The sequence below is a fragment of the Larimichthys crocea genome, chromosome IX (genome assembly GCF_000972845.2).
Source record: "Larimichthys crocea isolate SSNF chromosome IX, L_crocea_2.0, whole genome shotgun sequence".
Taxonomy (NCBI): Eukaryota; Metazoa; Chordata; class Actinopteri; family Sciaenidae; genus Larimichthys; species Larimichthys crocea.
The window spans coordinates 13646209-13662749 of record NC_040019.1 but is presented as its reverse complement, the minus strand read 5'-3'; the positions used below and the strand labels follow the sequence as shown (position 1 = coordinate 13662749).

The 16541-nt window shown below is 44.8% G+C and overlaps 2 protein-coding genes and 2 long non-coding RNA genes across 4 annotated transcripts; 1 reads left to right on the top strand and 3 right to left on the bottom strand.

Moving 5' to 3' along the window:
* Nucleotides 1–1910: 1910 nt before the first annotated feature.
* LOC113746443 (uncharacterized) lies at nucleotides 1911–2534 on the bottom strand. The gene is made up of 3 exons (XR_003462879.1): nucleotides 2485–2534; nucleotides 2237–2420; nucleotides 1911–2012 (listed from the first exon to the last, which is right to left on the bottom strand). It is a non-coding gene; the product is annotated as an uncharacterized LOC113746443 (long non-coding RNA).
* A 468-nt stretch (nucleotides 2535–3002) lies between these two features.
* Nucleotides 3003–3949, bottom strand: LOC113746442 (uncharacterized). The gene is made up of 2 exons (XR_003462878.1): nucleotides 3889–3949; nucleotides 3003–3144 (listed from the first exon to the last, which is right to left on the bottom strand). It is a non-coding gene; the product is annotated as an uncharacterized LOC113746442 (long non-coding RNA).
* An 876-nt stretch (nucleotides 3950–4825) lies between these two features.
* On the top strand, nucleotides 4826–12247 carry pisd (phosphatidylserine decarboxylase). Its single transcript, XM_019266532.2, has 9 exons — nucleotides 4826–4869; nucleotides 4963–5006; nucleotides 5785–5921; nucleotides 10292–10426; nucleotides 10520–10621; nucleotides 10699–10822; nucleotides 11017–11160; nucleotides 11246–11406; nucleotides 11526–12247. The coding sequence occupies exons 1-9, from the start codon at nucleotides 4826–4828 to the stop codon at nucleotides 11769–11771; spliced, it is 1137 nt and encodes a 378-aa protein (XP_019122077.1). The 3' UTR covers nucleotides 11772–12247.
* A 197-nt stretch (nucleotides 12248–12444) lies between these two features.
* rnf224 (ring finger protein 224) lies at nucleotides 12445–13060 on the bottom strand. The gene is made up of 2 exons (XM_010752804.3): nucleotides 12846–13060; nucleotides 12445–12756 (listed from the first exon to the last, which is right to left on the bottom strand). Exons 1-2 carry the CDS (start codon nucleotides 12984–12986, stop codon nucleotides 12445–12447), a joined length of 453 nt encoding a protein of 150 aa, XP_010751106.1. The 5' UTR covers nucleotides 12987–13060.
* Nucleotides 13061–16541: the final 3481 nt, after the last annotated feature.

Genomic DNA, 16541 nt, shown 5'->3' with positions numbered 1-16541 from the left:
ATGTATATATGTTCATGTGTAATGTACACGGCGGACACTCAGTGAGGAACCTTTATAAGCAAAACTACTGGATCAAATCCATCCATCACAGAGAGGAACCATGTGGTCCAACAACAACAACCAATCAGCTACAGAGATCAATGACGACTGCATGTAGTCTCATAGTCTCCGTGACGTCCCCGCAGACTGTCTAAAACCTGGACGTAGTCTCTGTGACGTCCCCACAGACTGTCTAAAACCTGGACGTGGTCTCTGTGACATCCCCGCAGACTGTCTAAAACCTGGACGTAGTCTCTGTGACGTCCCCGCAGACTGTCTAAAACCTGGACGTAGTCTCTGTGACGTCCCCGCACACTGTCTTAAAACCTGGACGTAGTCTCTGTGACGTCCCCACAGACGGTCTAAAACCTGGACGTTAGTCTCTGGACGTCCCCGCAGACTGTCTAAAAACCTGGACGTGGTCTCTGAGACGTTCCCACAGGACTGTCTAAAACCTGGACTTAGTCTCCGTGACGTTCCCCGCAGAGACTGTCTAAAACCTGGACATATTCTCTGTGACGTCCCCGCAGACTGTCTAAAACCTTGAACTATTTCTCTGTGACGTCCCCGCAGATAAAGTGACAACTTGTTGAGTTGAAAACAAACCTTTATTTGTCCCAAAATAGAGAAACATTTGGCGAGAAATATACAGATAATACACTGAAAAAAGACCTCACTGTACTGCAGAGTACTCTAGTGAATTTTACTTATTTTACGAAACAACAAAAAAAATATTCTGTGCCCTGCTGTGGGCGTCGCCTCTTATGGGCGTGGCCTCATGTACAGGTTAAAAAATATTAAATACTTCCATTAATTCACATTAAAGAGCCTACACTTAAAAAAAATATCAAAAACAACATCAAAGTACACTGCAAAACACCGCTTCATCCGAACTATGTGCTGACGCCGTTTACCATGGTAACACAGTGGTAGCAGGCACGCTAGCAGCTCTGTTCATTTGGCTTTTAGTCAGTTGGCAGGAAGTGATGTCACAGCTCACATGTTCAGGCCCTGCCGTGTCAAAAAGTCTTCGAGCGCGCTCAGTCGCTCCACCAGCATCACGTCTAGGTCCGACTCGTCGTCATCGGTGCCGTGGCAATTTCGCCGAGCCGCTGCCGTTTCCTGGGCACTGTGGCAACAGGACGTCCCGCCCCTTTGACAGGACAGTAAAAACATTGGGACATCAATTTGATCCATGATTGGAGGAGCGCAGCAGCATGCTCAGATGACCAATCAGCAGCCAGACAGGGAGCTCATCCTCAAAATGACGTCACATGATGTCAAGAATATATATAAATGAGCAATATTTTATTGTTCGTAATAAGAGTGAAATACTAAATAAACAAAAGTCCTGTCTGTCCTCTGTGAACTACATTTCCCAGCATACCTTGGGGCCTTTTTCTCTTCCTGGGCTGAGTGAAGTCAGGAAGGAAAAGAGGAGCCTGCGCCTCCTCTGTTGTCCAATGAGCAGCAGCGCTCCGTCCTTCTCCCGCGCTCCCAAAGATCGTCTCCAGGCTCCTGCAGGACGACAGGAAGGCATGCTGGAAGAGTTGTAGTTTGTGCAGTGGATTAACTTTTGCTCACTCTTTATAGGGGGATTTGTAGTTTTTACCTGTTGGTGGTGGGGGTTTGTAGTTTTTACCTGTTGGTGGTGGAAGATCTGTAGTTTTTACTTGTTGGTGGTGGGGGTTCTGTAGTTTTTACTTGTTGGTGGTGGAAGATCTGTAGTTTTTACTTTGGTGGTGGGGGAATCTGTAGTTTTTACCTGGTTGGTGGTGGAAGATCTGTAGTTTTTTACTTGTTGGTGGTGGGGGGGGGATCTGTAGTTTTTACCTGTTGGTGTGGGATCTGTATTTTACTGTTGGTGTGGGGGGGGATCTGTAGTTTTTACTTGTTGGTGGTGAGGGCATCTGTAGTTTTTACCTGTTGGTGGTGGGGGACTTGTAGTTTTTACCTGTTGGTGTAGTTTTTACCTGTTGTTGGTTGGGGGGATCGTAGTTTTGTAGTTTTTTACCTGTTTTGTTATGTGTTGGTGGGGGGTCTGTAGTTTTTACCTGTTGGTGGTGGGGGACCTTGAGTTTTTACCTGTTGGTGGTGGGGGGCATCTGTAGTTTTACCTGTTGGTTGGTGGGGGATGTGTGTTTTACTGTTGGTTGTGGGGGATGTGTTACGTTGGTGTGGGGATCTGTATTTTTACCTGTTGGTGGTGGGGGATCTGTAGTTTTTACCTGTTTGGTGAGGGGGATCTGTAGTTTTTAACTGTTGGTGGTGGGGGATCTGTAGTTTTTACTTGTTGGTGGTGGGGGTTCTGTAGTTTTTACTTGTTGGTGGTGGGGGTTTGTAGTTTTTACCTGTTGGTGGTTGGGGTTTGTAGTTTTTACCTGTTGGTGTGGTGGAAAGATCTGTAGTTTTTACTTGTTGGTGGTGGGGGTTTGTAGTTTTTACCTGTTGGTGGTGGAAGATCTGTAGTTTTTACTTGTTGGTGGTCAGGAAATCTGTAGTTTTACCTGTTGGTGGTGGGGGTTGTAGTTTTTACCTGTTGGTGGTGGTGTGTTTGTGTTTTACTGTTGGTAGGGACTCTGTAGTTTTAAAGTTGGTGTGGGGGATCTGTAGTTTTTACTTGTTGGTGGTGGGGGTTCTGTAGTTTTTACCTGTTGGTGGTGGGGGTTTGTAGTTTTTACCTGTTGGTGGTTGGGGTTTGTAGTTTTTACCTGTGGTGGTGGAAGATCTGTAGTTTTTACTTGTTGGTGGTGGGGGTCTGTAGTTTTTACCTGTTGGTGGTGGAAGATCTGTAGTTTTTACTTGTTGGTGGTCGGGAATCTGTAGTTTTTACCTGTTGGTGGTGGGGGTTTGTAGTTTTTACCTGTTGGTGGTGGGTGTTTGTTTGTTGTTGTGTTTTTACTGTTGGTGGTGGAGATCTTGTAGTTTTTATTGTTGGTGGTGGGGGATCTGTAGTTTTTACCTGTTGGTGGTGGGGGATCTGTAGTTTTTACCTGTTGGTGGTGGAAGATCTGTAGTTTTTACTTGTTGGTGGTGAGGAATCTGTAGTTTTTACCTGTTGGTGTAGTTCTCACCTGTTGTTGGTGGGGGACTTGTAGTTTTTACCTGTTGGTGTAGTTTTTACCTGTTGGTTGTGGGGGACTTGTAGTTTTTACCTGTTGGTGTGGGGATCTTAGTTTTACCTGTTGGTGTTGGGGATCTGTAGTTTTTACCTGTTGTGAGGGATCTGTTAGTTTTTTAAATGTTGGTGGTGGGGGGGGACTGTAGTTTTTACTTGTTGGTGGTGGGGGGATCTGTAGTTTTTACCTGTTGGTGGTGGAAGATCTGTAGTTTTTTTTGTGGGGTTGTGTGCATCTGTAATTTTTACCTGTTGGTGGTGGGGATCTGTAGTTTTTATGTTGTTTTGTGGGGGGGACTGTAGTTTTTACCTGTTGGTGGTGGGGGATCTGTAGTTTTTTTACCGTGTGGTGGTGGGGGATCTTGTAGTTTTTACCTGTTGGTTGAAGGATCTGTAGTTTTTAAACTGTTGGTGGTGGGGGGGATCGTACGTTTTTTACTTTGTTGGTGGTGGGGGGTTCTGTAGTTTTAACCTGTTGGTGGTGGGGGGTTTGTAGTTTTTACCTGTTGTGGTGGGTGTTTGTAGTTTACCTGTTGGTGGTGGAAGATCTGTAGTTTTTACTTGTTGGTGGTGGGGGATCGTAGTTTTACTGTTGGGGTGGGGGGGATCTGTAGTTTTACCTGTGGTGGTGGAAGATCTGTAGTTTTTACTTGTTGGTGGTGAGGAATCTGTAGTTTTTACCTGTTGGTGTAGTTCTCACCTGTTGTTGGTGGGGGACTTGTAGTTTTTACCTGTTGGTGTTGGGAGATCTGTAGTTTTTACCTGTTGGTGGTGGGGAATCTGTAGTTTTTACCTGTTGGTCGTGGGGGATCTGTAGTTTTTACCTGTTGGTTGTGGGGGACTTTTGTAGTTTTTACCGTTGTGGTGGGGATCTGTGTTTTACTGTTGGTGGTGGTGGGGGATCTGTAGTTTTTACTTGTGGTAGGGATCTGAGTTTTTAACTGTTGTGTGGGGGGGATCTGTAGTTTTTACTTGTTGGTGGTGGAAGATCTGTAGTTTTTACTTGTTGGTGGTGGGGGATCTGTAGTTTTTACCTGTTGGTGGTGGAAGATCTGTAGTTTTTACTTGTTGGTGGTGGGGGATCTGTAGTTTTTACCTGTTGGTGGTGGGGGATCTGTAGTTTTAACCTGTTGGTTGTGGAAGAGCTGTAGTTTTGACTTGTTGGTGGTGGGAGAGAAATCTTTGTAGTTTTTAACTGTTGGTGGAGGGGGCCTGAGTCTACGGTAGTTCCCTGGGGGCTGTTTACCTGTTGGTGTAGTTTCACGAGAGAGAGTGTGTGTGAGTGTGTGTGTGTGAGTGTGAGTGAGTGAGTGAGTGTGTGTGTGTGTGTGTGTGTGTGTGTGTGAGTGAGTGAGTGAGTGTGTGTGTGTGTGTGAGTTTGTGTGTGAGAGAGAGTGTGTGTGAGTGTGTGTGTGTGTGAGTGTGTGAGTGAGTGTGTGAGAGAGAGTGTGTGTGTGTGTGAGAGAGTGTGTGTGTGAGAGAGAGAGTGTGTGTGAGAGAGAGAGTGTGTGTGTGTGTGAGTGTGTGTGAGAGAGTGTGTGTGTGTGAGAGAGAGTGTGTGTGTGAGAGAGAGTGTGTGTGAGAGAGAGAGTGTGTGTGAGAGTGTGTGTGTGTGTGAGTGTGTGAGAGAGAAACCTGTTCGTCCAGGGTCTGCTGCTGGACACCGCCATGTTGGATGTACTTCCTCCTCTAAATATGGTCAAAGACTTCCTGTCATCAGAGGCTGCTGATTGGTCTAGACATACAGAGCTCAGCTCGTGTTCAGGTGTCGATGTGATGTCATTGTGAACATTGTTGTTTTTCAGACTTTCTTCTTGGAGCTGCGTCCGACAGCGAGGCCTGAACACAGGTGAGTCTGTCTGAACCTTCAGAACCTGCATTTACGAACCCAGAGAACCCAGAGAACCAGCAGAATGAGTAGAACTACACTCAGTACTGCACATGAACGCAGCATGTATATATCTTTAGTCAGTGTGTTGACCTACGCTCAGTACTGCACCTGAACGCATCATGTATATATCTGTAGTCAGTTTGCTGACCTACACTCAGTCCTGTACCTGAACACATCATGTATAGTCAGTGTGTTGACCTACGCTCAGTACTGCACCTGAATGCATCATGTATATATCTATAGTCAGTGTGTTGACCTACGCTCAGTCCTGTACCTGAACACATCATGTATATATCTGTAGTCAGTTTGCTGACCTACACTCAGTCCTGTACCTGAACACATCATGTATAGTCAGTGTGTTGACCTACGCTCAGTACTGCACCTGAACACATAATGTATATATCTGTAGTCAGTTTGCTGACCTACACTCAGTCCTGTACCTGAACACATCATGTATGTATCTATAGTCAGTGTGTTGACCTACGCTCAGTCCTGTACCTGAACATATGTATATATCTATAGTCAGTGTGTTGACCTACGCTCAGTCCTGTACCTGAACACATCATGCATATATCTATAGTCAGTGTGTTGACCTACGCTCAGTCCTGTACCTGAACACATCATGTATATATCTATAGTCTGTGTGTTGACCTACGCTCAGTAGAACAGCTCACAGAACCAGCAGATCAAACTGAACCAGGAGAATTCTGTGTCAGCTCTCTGTGTCTCGCTTCAGGTCGTGGCCCGCTGCCCCGCTTCCGGCCTTTCCCCCTCCTGGTAGTGACAGGGGGTGGTTACCTTGGTTACCAGCACTACAGGCAGAGGGGCCCACAGGAGGATGGAGCCCCACCCCCTATTGCCACTCCCACACAGGTAAGATGAAGCTCTTTTTTTTGCACCTGAACATATCATGTATATATCTATAGTCTGTTGACCTACACTCAGTGCTGCACTTGAACACATTATGTATATATCTATAGTCTGAGTTGACCTACACTCAGTCCTGCACATGAACGCGTCATGTATATATCTATAGTCTGAGTTGACCTACACTCAGTACTGCACCTGAACGCATCATATATATCTATAGTCTGTGTTAAACCTACACTCAGTGCTGCACTTGAACGCATCATGTATATATCTATAGTCTGTTAAACCTACACTCAGTGCTGCACTTGAACGCATCATGTATATATCTATAGTCTGTGTTGACCTACACTCAGTACTGCACCTGAACGCATCATGTATATATCTATAGTCTGTGTTGACCTACACTCAGTGCTGCACCTGAACGCATCATGTATATATCTATAATGTGCTGACCTATGCTCAGTACTGCACCTGAACACATCATGTATATATCTATAGTCTGTGTGCTGACCTTCACTCAGTCCTGTACCTGAACGCATCATGTATATATCTATAGTCTGTGTTAAACCTACACTCAGTGCTGCACTTGAACGCATCATGTATATATCTATAGTTTGCTGACCTACACTCAGTACTGAACCTGAACGCATCATGTATATATCTATAGTTTGTGTTGACCTACACTCAGTACTGCACCTGAACGCATCATGTATATATCTAAAGTCAGTGTGCTGACCTACAGTCAGTACTGCACCTGAACACATCATGTATATATCTATAGTCTGTGTTGACCTACACTCAGTACTGCACCTGAATGCATCATGTATATATCTAGTATGTGTGTTGACCTACACTAAGTCCTGTACCTGAATGCATTTAGCATTAGCTTGGGTCACTGGGTGAAAGGTGACAGTGATGTCACCCTGGTGATGTCACACTGACCAGTCACTCCGCCCGCTGCACTGACACATCAACAACTCAGTCAGGCCCCGCCCCCTCTCCTTACTGACCATCTGCCTCCTGATTGGTCTGTTCATTGATCTCATCATCTGATTGGTTAATCAGTAACTGGGTGGTGTGCTTCAGTATTAACACCTCCATTTCTGAGTGAACACACTCACCTGTTTCTTCTTCTCTCTGTGAATACACTTACCTGTCTCTTCCTCTCTTCTCTCTGTGAATACACTCACCTGTTTCTTCTTCTCTCACCTGTTGTGTGATTTAAACATCAGCATGTGTCATCAACCGTCGTCATCAGCGACCACCAATTCATGGTGAGGTTCTTATCTCGTTGCCGAGGCGACAGTGCCGAGCGTCGGCAGCGTAACCTGCTGCGGCAGGTGAGGCGGCGGTGTCACGTGACTGACAGAGAGAAAGAGAGTGAAAGAGATGGAGGAGGAAGAGAAGGTGTAGGTGGAGGAAGAGGAGGGGTGAGGATGAGAACGACAGCACGATTCAGGTGGGAGAAAAAAAATTTAACTTTAAAACAAAATTATGAAGAATCAGAAACACTTCATGACCCCGTTGTCACATAGCAGATAAAAACACTGAAGCGACAAATAGGAACAAAATTTTACAAATAGATCCAGCGAAAAGCAGCACACCACCTCTGTCGGTCTCTGTTGGTCCCTGCTGGTCTCCGTTGGTCCCTGTTGGTCCCTATTGGTCTCTGTTGTTCCATGTTGGTTCCTGTTGGTCTCTGTTGGTTCCTGTTGGTCTGTGTTGGTCCCTGTTGGTCTATGTTTGTCTCTGTTGGTCTTTGTTGGTCTGTGTTGGTCCCTGTTTGTCTCTGTTGGTCCCTGTTTGTCTCTGTTGGTCTTTGTTGCTCCCTGTTGGTCTTTGTAGGTCCCTGTTCGTCTATGTTTGTCTCTGTTGGTCTTTGTTGGTCTGTGTTGGTCCCTGTTTGTCTCTGCTGGTCCCTGTTTGTCTCTGTTGGTCTCTTTTTGGTCTTTGTTGGTCCCTGTTGGTCTATGTTTGTCTCTGTTGGTCCTCTATGTTGGTCTTTGTTGGTCTCTGTTGGTCTATGTTTGTCTCTGTTGGTCTTTGTTTGTCTCTGTTGGTCCTCTATGTTGGTCTTTGTTGGTCCCTGTTGGTCTATGTTTGTCTCTGTTGGTCTTTGTTTGTCTCTGTTAGTCCTCTATGTTGGTCTTTGTTGGTCCCTGTTGGTCTATGTTTGTCTCTGTTGGTCCTCTATGTTGGTCTTCGTTGGTCCCTGTTGGTCTATGTTTGTCTCTGTTTATCTCTGTTGGTCTTTGTTGGTCCCTGTTGGTCCCTGTTGGTCTTTGTTGGTTGTCTATGTTTGTCTTTGTTGGTCTTTGTAGGTCCCTGTTGGTCTACGTTGGACTGCGTTGGTCCCTGTTTGTCTCTGTTGGTCTTTGTTGGTCCTCTATGTTGGTCTCTGTTGGTCTTTGTTGGTCCCGGTTGGTGCCCTTTAGTAGGTCTTTTTTTTTACCATTGGTCTGTACCCTTAGAGAGAGATATAGGTATTAGTGTTGCAGGAGGTGTGTGTGTGTGTGTGTGTGTGTGTGTGTGTGTGTGTGTGTGTGTGTGTGTGTGGTTTTTCTGCAGGTCAGCTATTTCAGCTATTAGCTTAGCGTCTTTCCAGTTGATCCTGTACTAACCTGCTAACCCAGTTAACACTGTTCAAGCAGCCTACATCATATACACAACATACAGTATATAACATGTACATGGTGTACACACAAACACACCTCCTTCAGTGTTTTTATTTGAGTTTTATTCATTGTATAAACTCTGAAGACATCAAACAGAGAAAGTATGAATTTTGTGCTAAACAAACCATAATGTGTTTTATACTGTACGCCTGTACAGAGAAACTGTCTGTGAATATTTATGGATAACAATAACAATTATATGTTGGTATTAAAAATATCATTTTGGTTAAAGAGCTTCTACATACTGATGTTAACATTTACAGAAACATGAAAATGATTTTTATTACTAATGCTGTTAATTTAGGGCATCTGTGGTCTAATAGATCTGTGAAGTATATATCAGCATGAGCTCTACTGTGGCCTAGCTGTGTTAGTATCCACTCCTCTTCCTACCTTCCTCCACATATACAAGCAACGCCCCTTCCACACACAAGCACCACCCCTCCACACCTGTCTACCTTTGTTTTCATTCATCCACTCTGTCTCTTTACCGCCATTTGTTTTTTCTCACCTGTTTGTTTTGTGACATGGAAGGTCATCGGTCATGTGACCTCAAACTAATCTGAACTTCCACAGATTAAAGAGTGTTTATGTCTCAACACAAACCAAACATCTGTAGTACCACCACAAGATGTCCTGGTCATATGACAGTGTGATGCGTGTGACATCGGTTCGGGACCGTTACCTGTTCTCATTAGAACCTGATTTGGTCCACAGTGAACAGAATGAAAGAGGGGGGGCGTTTTTCAGGACGGACAGACAGGAAGTGGATGTCAGCTGTTTATGGTTCTTTTTTAAAGTTTTATTCTTCGGCGTTACTGTCTGTGGTTTTTCTGTTTTTCCTTTGTTTATTTCTCTTTTCTTTTTCTTTCTGTCTCCGTCCCTCCTTCTTGTCCTCTCTCACACTCTTATTGCATCTTATTATCATAATCAGGCTTCAGATGCCTCGTTTGGCCCTCCGTCGCCGTCTGAGCATGCTCAGTGGTGGCGTGTGTCGCCCTGCCCCTTGGCGCCATCGACCAATCACCTTCCTCTGCTATGTCCTGTCCGTCAGCACTCTGCAGCCGCTGGCCAAACGGGTAAGAGCGGCTGCTGGCTGGTTTCTGATTGGACAGAGGGAAATGGGGAGGGAGGGGACTGACCATATATGTATATCTTGATTTTGTCTTCTTTTCTTTACAATGATGATGATGGTGCAGCACTGAGTATTTTAGCGTCTTCCTGTCTGGTTCAGTTTTTTTAGAATAAAAACTGCTGAAGAGATTTTTGTCACCAAAACAGCTAAAATATTGAGTCGTAATTTTATTGTGAAAGTCACGCTGATGTCATGGTTAAGGGACCCTTCATCTCACAAGACCACAATCACTGGCCCAGCTTTAGGTGGAGCACACAAGACCTGAACCCTGAGAGACCCCAACAGCCATTCTTCTATAAACCCAGATAACAATATTTAACATGTGGGGTGGTGTTCAGCTCAGTTGGTAGAGCAGCCGCCCGTGTGTGAAGGCTCGGTCCTCGCTGTGGAAGCCGAGGGTTCGAATCTAACCTGTGGCATGTCATGTCTCTCTCTCTCCGCACATTCCTGTCTCTTCAGCTGTCTCTATCAAATAAAGCTTAGAAAGGCCAACAAAAAAATATTTAAAAAAGGAAAAAAAAAAAAACAATATTTAACATACAGTTTCCTGTTTGGTTCTGCAGGTGGCACTGTACCGCTCCTTTCCAACTCGCCTCCTCTCTCGGGCCTGGGGTCGCCTGAACGGGGTGGAGCTCCCCACCTGGCTCCGAAAACCTGTCTACTCCCTCTACATCTGGACCTTTGGGGTCAACATGCAGGTAAGGACAGACATATGTATGTGTGTGTGTGTGTGTGTGTGTGTGTGTGTGTGTGTGTGTGATGTATTTCTGCCTCTCTGTGTCGTCCAATAGGAAGCAGCGGTGGAGGATTTACATCACTACAGGAATCTGGGTGAATTTTTTCGTCGTCGTCTTAAACCTGCAGTCAGACCGCTCTGCGCCTCCTCCTGTCTGGTAACTGTCTTCTTCTCCTCCTGGAGGTGTAAACTAAACTTTGCTTTCAGTTTCTAATCGGTGTCTCTGTCTGTCAGATCTCTCCAGCTGATGGGAGGATCCTCCATTTTGGTCAGGTGAAGAACTCTGAGGTGGAGCAGGTGAAGGGGGTCACCTACAGTCTTGAGAACTTCCTGGGTCCACAGAAGAGACTAGGCAGCGGTATGGTCACACCAAGTCCACCCAGAACATCCAGTCCACCCAGAACACAGAATATAACAAACCAATTATAAAACCTACCTAGTCTTAATTTAAGACTCGTTGGTCTTGGTTTAGGACTCACTGGTCTTGGTTAAAGACTCGTTGGTCTTGGTTGAGGACTTGGTCTGTCCTCATGTCGGTTTTTCTGTCCTTAGACTCGTCGTTGTCCTTCCGGGACCTCCTCCTGTCATCTTCTGATAACGACCTGTTCCATGTCGTAGTCTACCTGGCTCCAGGTGACTATCACTGTTTCCATTCGCCCACAGACTGGAGGGTGGAGCTTCGACGTCACTTTCCAGGTGAGAGTATGTTCACCAGTTTGCCCTCTGATGCCTGCTCTCTACCTGTTCTTCATTGCTCTCTCTGTCTCTCTGTCTTCGCTAGGCTCATTAATGTCGGTTAACCCAGGCGTGGCTCGTTTGGTCAAAGAGCTCTTCTGCCTTAACGAGCGTGTGGCGCTCACTGGCCAATGGCAGCATGGCTTCTTCTCTTTAACAGCAGTCGGAGCCACAAACGTTGGTTCGATCAGAGTTTACTTTGACCAGGTGAGATGTTTTTATTTTATTACATTATGTTTCTATATTTATTTTCAGATTTTTTTTATGTTTTCTGTCACTGAACATTAAACTGAAAGTTGTTTCTGTTTACATGAACGTTTCCTTAGGAGCTTCAGACCAACGCTCCTCGCTACAGTAAAGGATCTTTCCATGACCGCAGCTACGTTGCCGTCGGCGACCAGGTTTTGAATGTGGGTGATGAAGGGGGCGTGGCCTTGCAGAAGGGGGCAGCGGTGGGGGAGTTTAACCTCGGCTCCACCATTGTTCTGCTGTTCGAAGCACCGAAAGACTTTCGCTTTAACCTGCAGCCGGGACAGCGAATCAGAGTGGGAGAGGCACTTGGCAGCCTCTGATTGGCTTAGCTGCAGACTGAGGGGGAGGAGCCTAATGATGAGGAACTACTGGAAACTCATCGGACACATTTAAAGAGCTAATGGCATTGTGGGTAATTTTCTCTGTAACAAAGAAGCTGTGGAGGGAAACAAAGATAACTCCCATAATGCCTTGTGCCTCACGGCGGGGAAATGCCAAACCCCTCTCTCTCTCTCTCTCTCTCTCTCTCTCTCTCTCTCTCTCTCTCTCTCTCTCTCTCTCTCTCTCTCTCTCTCTCTGTTGATCGCCCAGAAACTGAAAAAGACTAAATCATTTTTAGTCTAGTCTGTCCAATGAAACTCTGCAGCTGGCTTGACACAAACCAGAGCAGCTGATTGGTAGAAACCCAACAGGGTGTATGTGATTGGTCCAAAACCAGTGAAATGATGTCATTAACACCTGGATGCTTCTTTTCTTTTGTAAAATATGTAATTATAAATAAATCTTTTCTTTCTCAGCAGCTTTGTCCTTTTTCCATCTCAATAACAATATCAATATATTTTAATGTAATAACATTTATTAACATGATGATGATGATGTAATAATTAACATGATAAAGTTTAAGATGTTTTAATTACAAGATGAAAAGAAGGAACTCGTTACATGTTTATTTATATTTGACATTATCAGTTAGAGCACACTCATTGGTCAGTCCTAGCCCCGCCCTGGGCAGCAAAACCAGCAGCACAGCCAATAGGACGGCAGCGGGCAACAGTTACCATAGCGATGGAAGCGTGGCTCAGCCAGACCGCCATGTGACCAGCCGTCATCAGGGACCTCCTTCCCAAGCCAAAGCTTCCCATCCTGGGTCAGGTCTCTGGCCGGTGCCCCCTCCCTTCGGGGGTGAAGGCCCAGCGTCTGCTGAGCTTTCACCCCCAGGAAGGAGGCCAAGTCCAGGTCCAGACCTGCTGCTCCTCCTTTGGGCCGAGGCGTGTGCTGTCGACACTGAGGACACGGGATCCACAGCTGAGCGGAGGGAGGACAGAGTTCATCAGGTGTGAACATGTCACATGACTCCAGCAGCTCAGGTGAGTGTTGATGATATCATCAGTTACCTGTTCATTGATGACTGTGTCCAGTCTCTTCAGACACACCTGGCAGAAGGCGTGGCCACAGTGCAGGCGCCGCGGCAACCGCGTCACCAGGTCATAGCTCCCGAAGCACACAATGCACGCCAGGTCCTGCCTCCTCCTCATCGTGTCCACAGCAACAGAGGAGGGAGGAGGTGGAAGGGGCTGACAGGTAACTTCTTCTTTTATGTCGTCAGACATTTTCTACTGACAGACGAGAGAAGAAAAAGAAGAAGAAAAGTTTCAGTTACTCTTTACGAAAATGTTAATCTATTCATCCGTTCATCTGTTCATCCATTCATCAGTTCATCAGTTCATCTGTTCATCCATTCATCAGTTCATCTGTTCATCTATTCATCCGTTCATCTGTTCATCCATTCATCAGTTCATCAGTTCATCTGTTCATCCGTTCATCAGTTCATCCGTTCATCTGTTCATCCATTCATCAGTTCATCCATTCATCAGTTCATCTGTTCATCAGTTCATCCGTTCATCCGTTCATCAGTTCATCAGTTCATCTATTCATCTATTCATCAGTTCATCCGTTCATCCGTTCATCCATTCATCCATTCATCCATTCATCAGTTCATCTGTTCATCAGTTCATCCGTTCATCCGTTCATCAGTTCATCTATTCATCAGTTCATCCGTTCATCCGTTCATCCATTCATCCATTCATCAGTTCATCTGTTCATCATTCATCAGTTCATCCGTTCATCCGTTCATCTGTTCATCCATTCATCAGTTCATCTGTTCATCTGTTCATCCGTTCATTCACATTAATATAAAGAAATAGCTTATTTGGTGATTGATTGATTGATTGATTGATAGAACAACCTCTTTGAACTGGACATGGACATGTTCAGACTCCATAGATTTTCATCTGCTGTTGTCTGTTGAAAACGAGGTCCAGACTGGATTCAGACCCAGTTTAGACCGGGTCCACGCTGGGTCCAGACCAGGGTCAGATTCTGTCAGTTGGCATGCAAACGGTTCTTCTTTAAGTCCACAGGGTCCACCATCATCACCACGACATGAACCACTGTGGAGCCAGATCCTGTCCAAGTCTGTTGAACCACTGTCCTGTGCTGTCATTGGCTGCCTGTTATGTGTCTTCCTGCATGAACAGTGACCGACACATCACGGTGAAATCGTGACCTGGTGGGTCCGGCTGCACCGGTTCTGGTCCACAGACCACACACTGACACCTGAGCACCAAATCCTTGTACCTGTTTATATTAGTACTTCCTGTTTGTACTCGGCCAATGAGATGACAGATCGACAGAAAAACAGATTTTTTAAAGGAAACAGGTTCTTACCTGAAAGTTCTTCTTCCTGTTTGTTCACATCACATTTCCTCTTCCTCCTTTTCTTCTTCTTCTTATTGTTGTTGTTTACACTTTTCCTCTATCCTGTCGTCTGTTTTCTTTTTCATTTCCTCTCTCTGTCTCTCTCTGTCTGTCTCTCTCTCTCTGTCTGTCTCTGTCTATCTGTCTGTCTATGTCTCTCTCTTTTATTCCAGTTTTCTGTCTCCTCTCATCCTGATTATTTCCTCCTTGTTTCTCGTCATTTGTTTTCCCTTCCCTGTCGTTTCCTTTAATCACCCGTCTTTTGTCCTCCTCTTTTTATCTTGTTCTTTCTTTTGTTGTTTTCTCCTCAGCTGCTTTGATCTTAGTTTTTATCTCTTCTTTTTTGTTCCTGTTGTTTCTTTTCTTCTTTCTTTTTCAGTTTTTCTCTTGTTTAGTCGTTCGTTCCTGTCGTTCTTTCTGCCTGAGAGAGAGAGAGAGAGACAGAGAGAGAGTCACCCTCATCAATAATTCAACCCCACTCAGCCGACACCAGACAGACTGAATGTCAGTGTGTTAACATTTTATATTTATATTATTAACATAATTATATTAATAATAATATATTTATATGAATAACATGATTATATACATAATACTATGTTTTTAATAATAATAATGTTATTGTGTTTATATAACATTTATATCAATACAAACATCTCACATGAACTTTTTTTTTTAATCCATCCATCCGTTCTTTTCCTCTTATATGGGTCGGGTCACGGTGCCAGCAGGTTTAGCAGAGCTCTCCTGGCATCCTTCTCTCCAGCAGGCTCCCTCCAGATGTCGGACCTCCTCACCCTATCTGTCTCAGTACTGCAGATGCTGCACCAACCCGCTGTTCTATCTCACACTTAATTTTCCCATCACAAGACCCTGAGATACTTGAACTCCTTCTCTTGGGGCAGCAACTCACTCCCAAACTAAGTGGAGGACAGAATCTGCATCACTCCTCCTGAATCTGGGGTTCGACATTCGGTCAGAACCTCCTTTCCCAGGGAGGCTGAGCAGTGTGATACCTTGATAATTGGAGCACACCCTCTGGTCCCTTTTTTGAAAATAGGGACCACCACCCCGGTCTGCCACTCTACAAGTACTGTACCCGTCCTACATTTAGCTGATGCTTTTATCCAAACTGATTTACAAAAAAGGGAAACAATCAAGGTTTATCATGTCCAGTTGTAGTGTTGGAGAGGAGGTCCTCTCTAAAGAGCTGGAGGTCTTCAGGAGGTTTGTGAAGGTAGAGGGACACCCCTGATCTGGTAGGAGCTGGTAGGACGTTCCACCAACGGGGAACAACAGACGAGAAAAGCTCTGGATCATCTGAAGGCTTTACTGTGTAGGCTGGAGGCTAGTCAGGAGGATGTTACAGTAATTTAGTCTTGAGATAACTACAGCTTGTGTCAGGTAAGGCCTAATTTATATCATGTTGTGAAGTGCAAAGTGGCATAACTGCGCAACTGAGGCAACATTGTTATGGAATTTTCTGTCCTTAGGTTAGACGAGGTCAGGTGTGAGCCTTGAGGTCCTCAGCAGTATTAGTTGTTTGGATTTGCTTGAGGACAGCAGGTGTCAGTCTCTCTCAACACTGTGGTGACTACAGTCAAAGAGACTGAATGTTGTCTTCATAAACATAATAGAAGGCTTGATGTTCACGTTTCTTTTAACATAAACAGACATCTGTGTCTCCAGACTAGAATGTGCTGACAGTAACACTAACATGGTCAAACATTCTCTGTGTCCTGTTCTGGGCGTTCAGTATTTGTGCTGTTGTCTGTAGAGGTTTAAAGTCTGACTACCAGCACCAGTTCAACAGACTCAGACACTTCTGATGAACTTTGAGAGTGTCTCTAATTCTCCTTGAAGCTTCAATAAATAATACAGCATAAGACATCAGAGGCTTCTGAACACTTTCTGAATTTCTGACCTCATCATTGACCTTTGATCATTGATTTCAGCGATTTCGCCACAACAGATATGATAGTAATAATAATAGAATATAAGAATAATAATAATAAGAAGAAGAAGAAGAAGAAGAAGAAGAAGAAGAAGAAGAAGAAGAAGAAGAAAAAACATTGATTAATAATCTGAACTCTGTAACCTGATCAGCCAATAGAAAGCCAAGCTGCTCTCAGGTTTCTATTGGCTGCTGGTGTCAGCCTATCAAGTTACAGCTCAGTGTGGACAGACTGAGGTCCCCCTAGCAACAGATGACAGAGTGAGCACAAACAGAAAGGCAATCAAACTAAATTTATTGAAAAATGTATGTATGTATGTATGTATGTATGTATGTATGTATGTATGTATGTGTGTGTGTGTGTGTGTATGTATGTGTG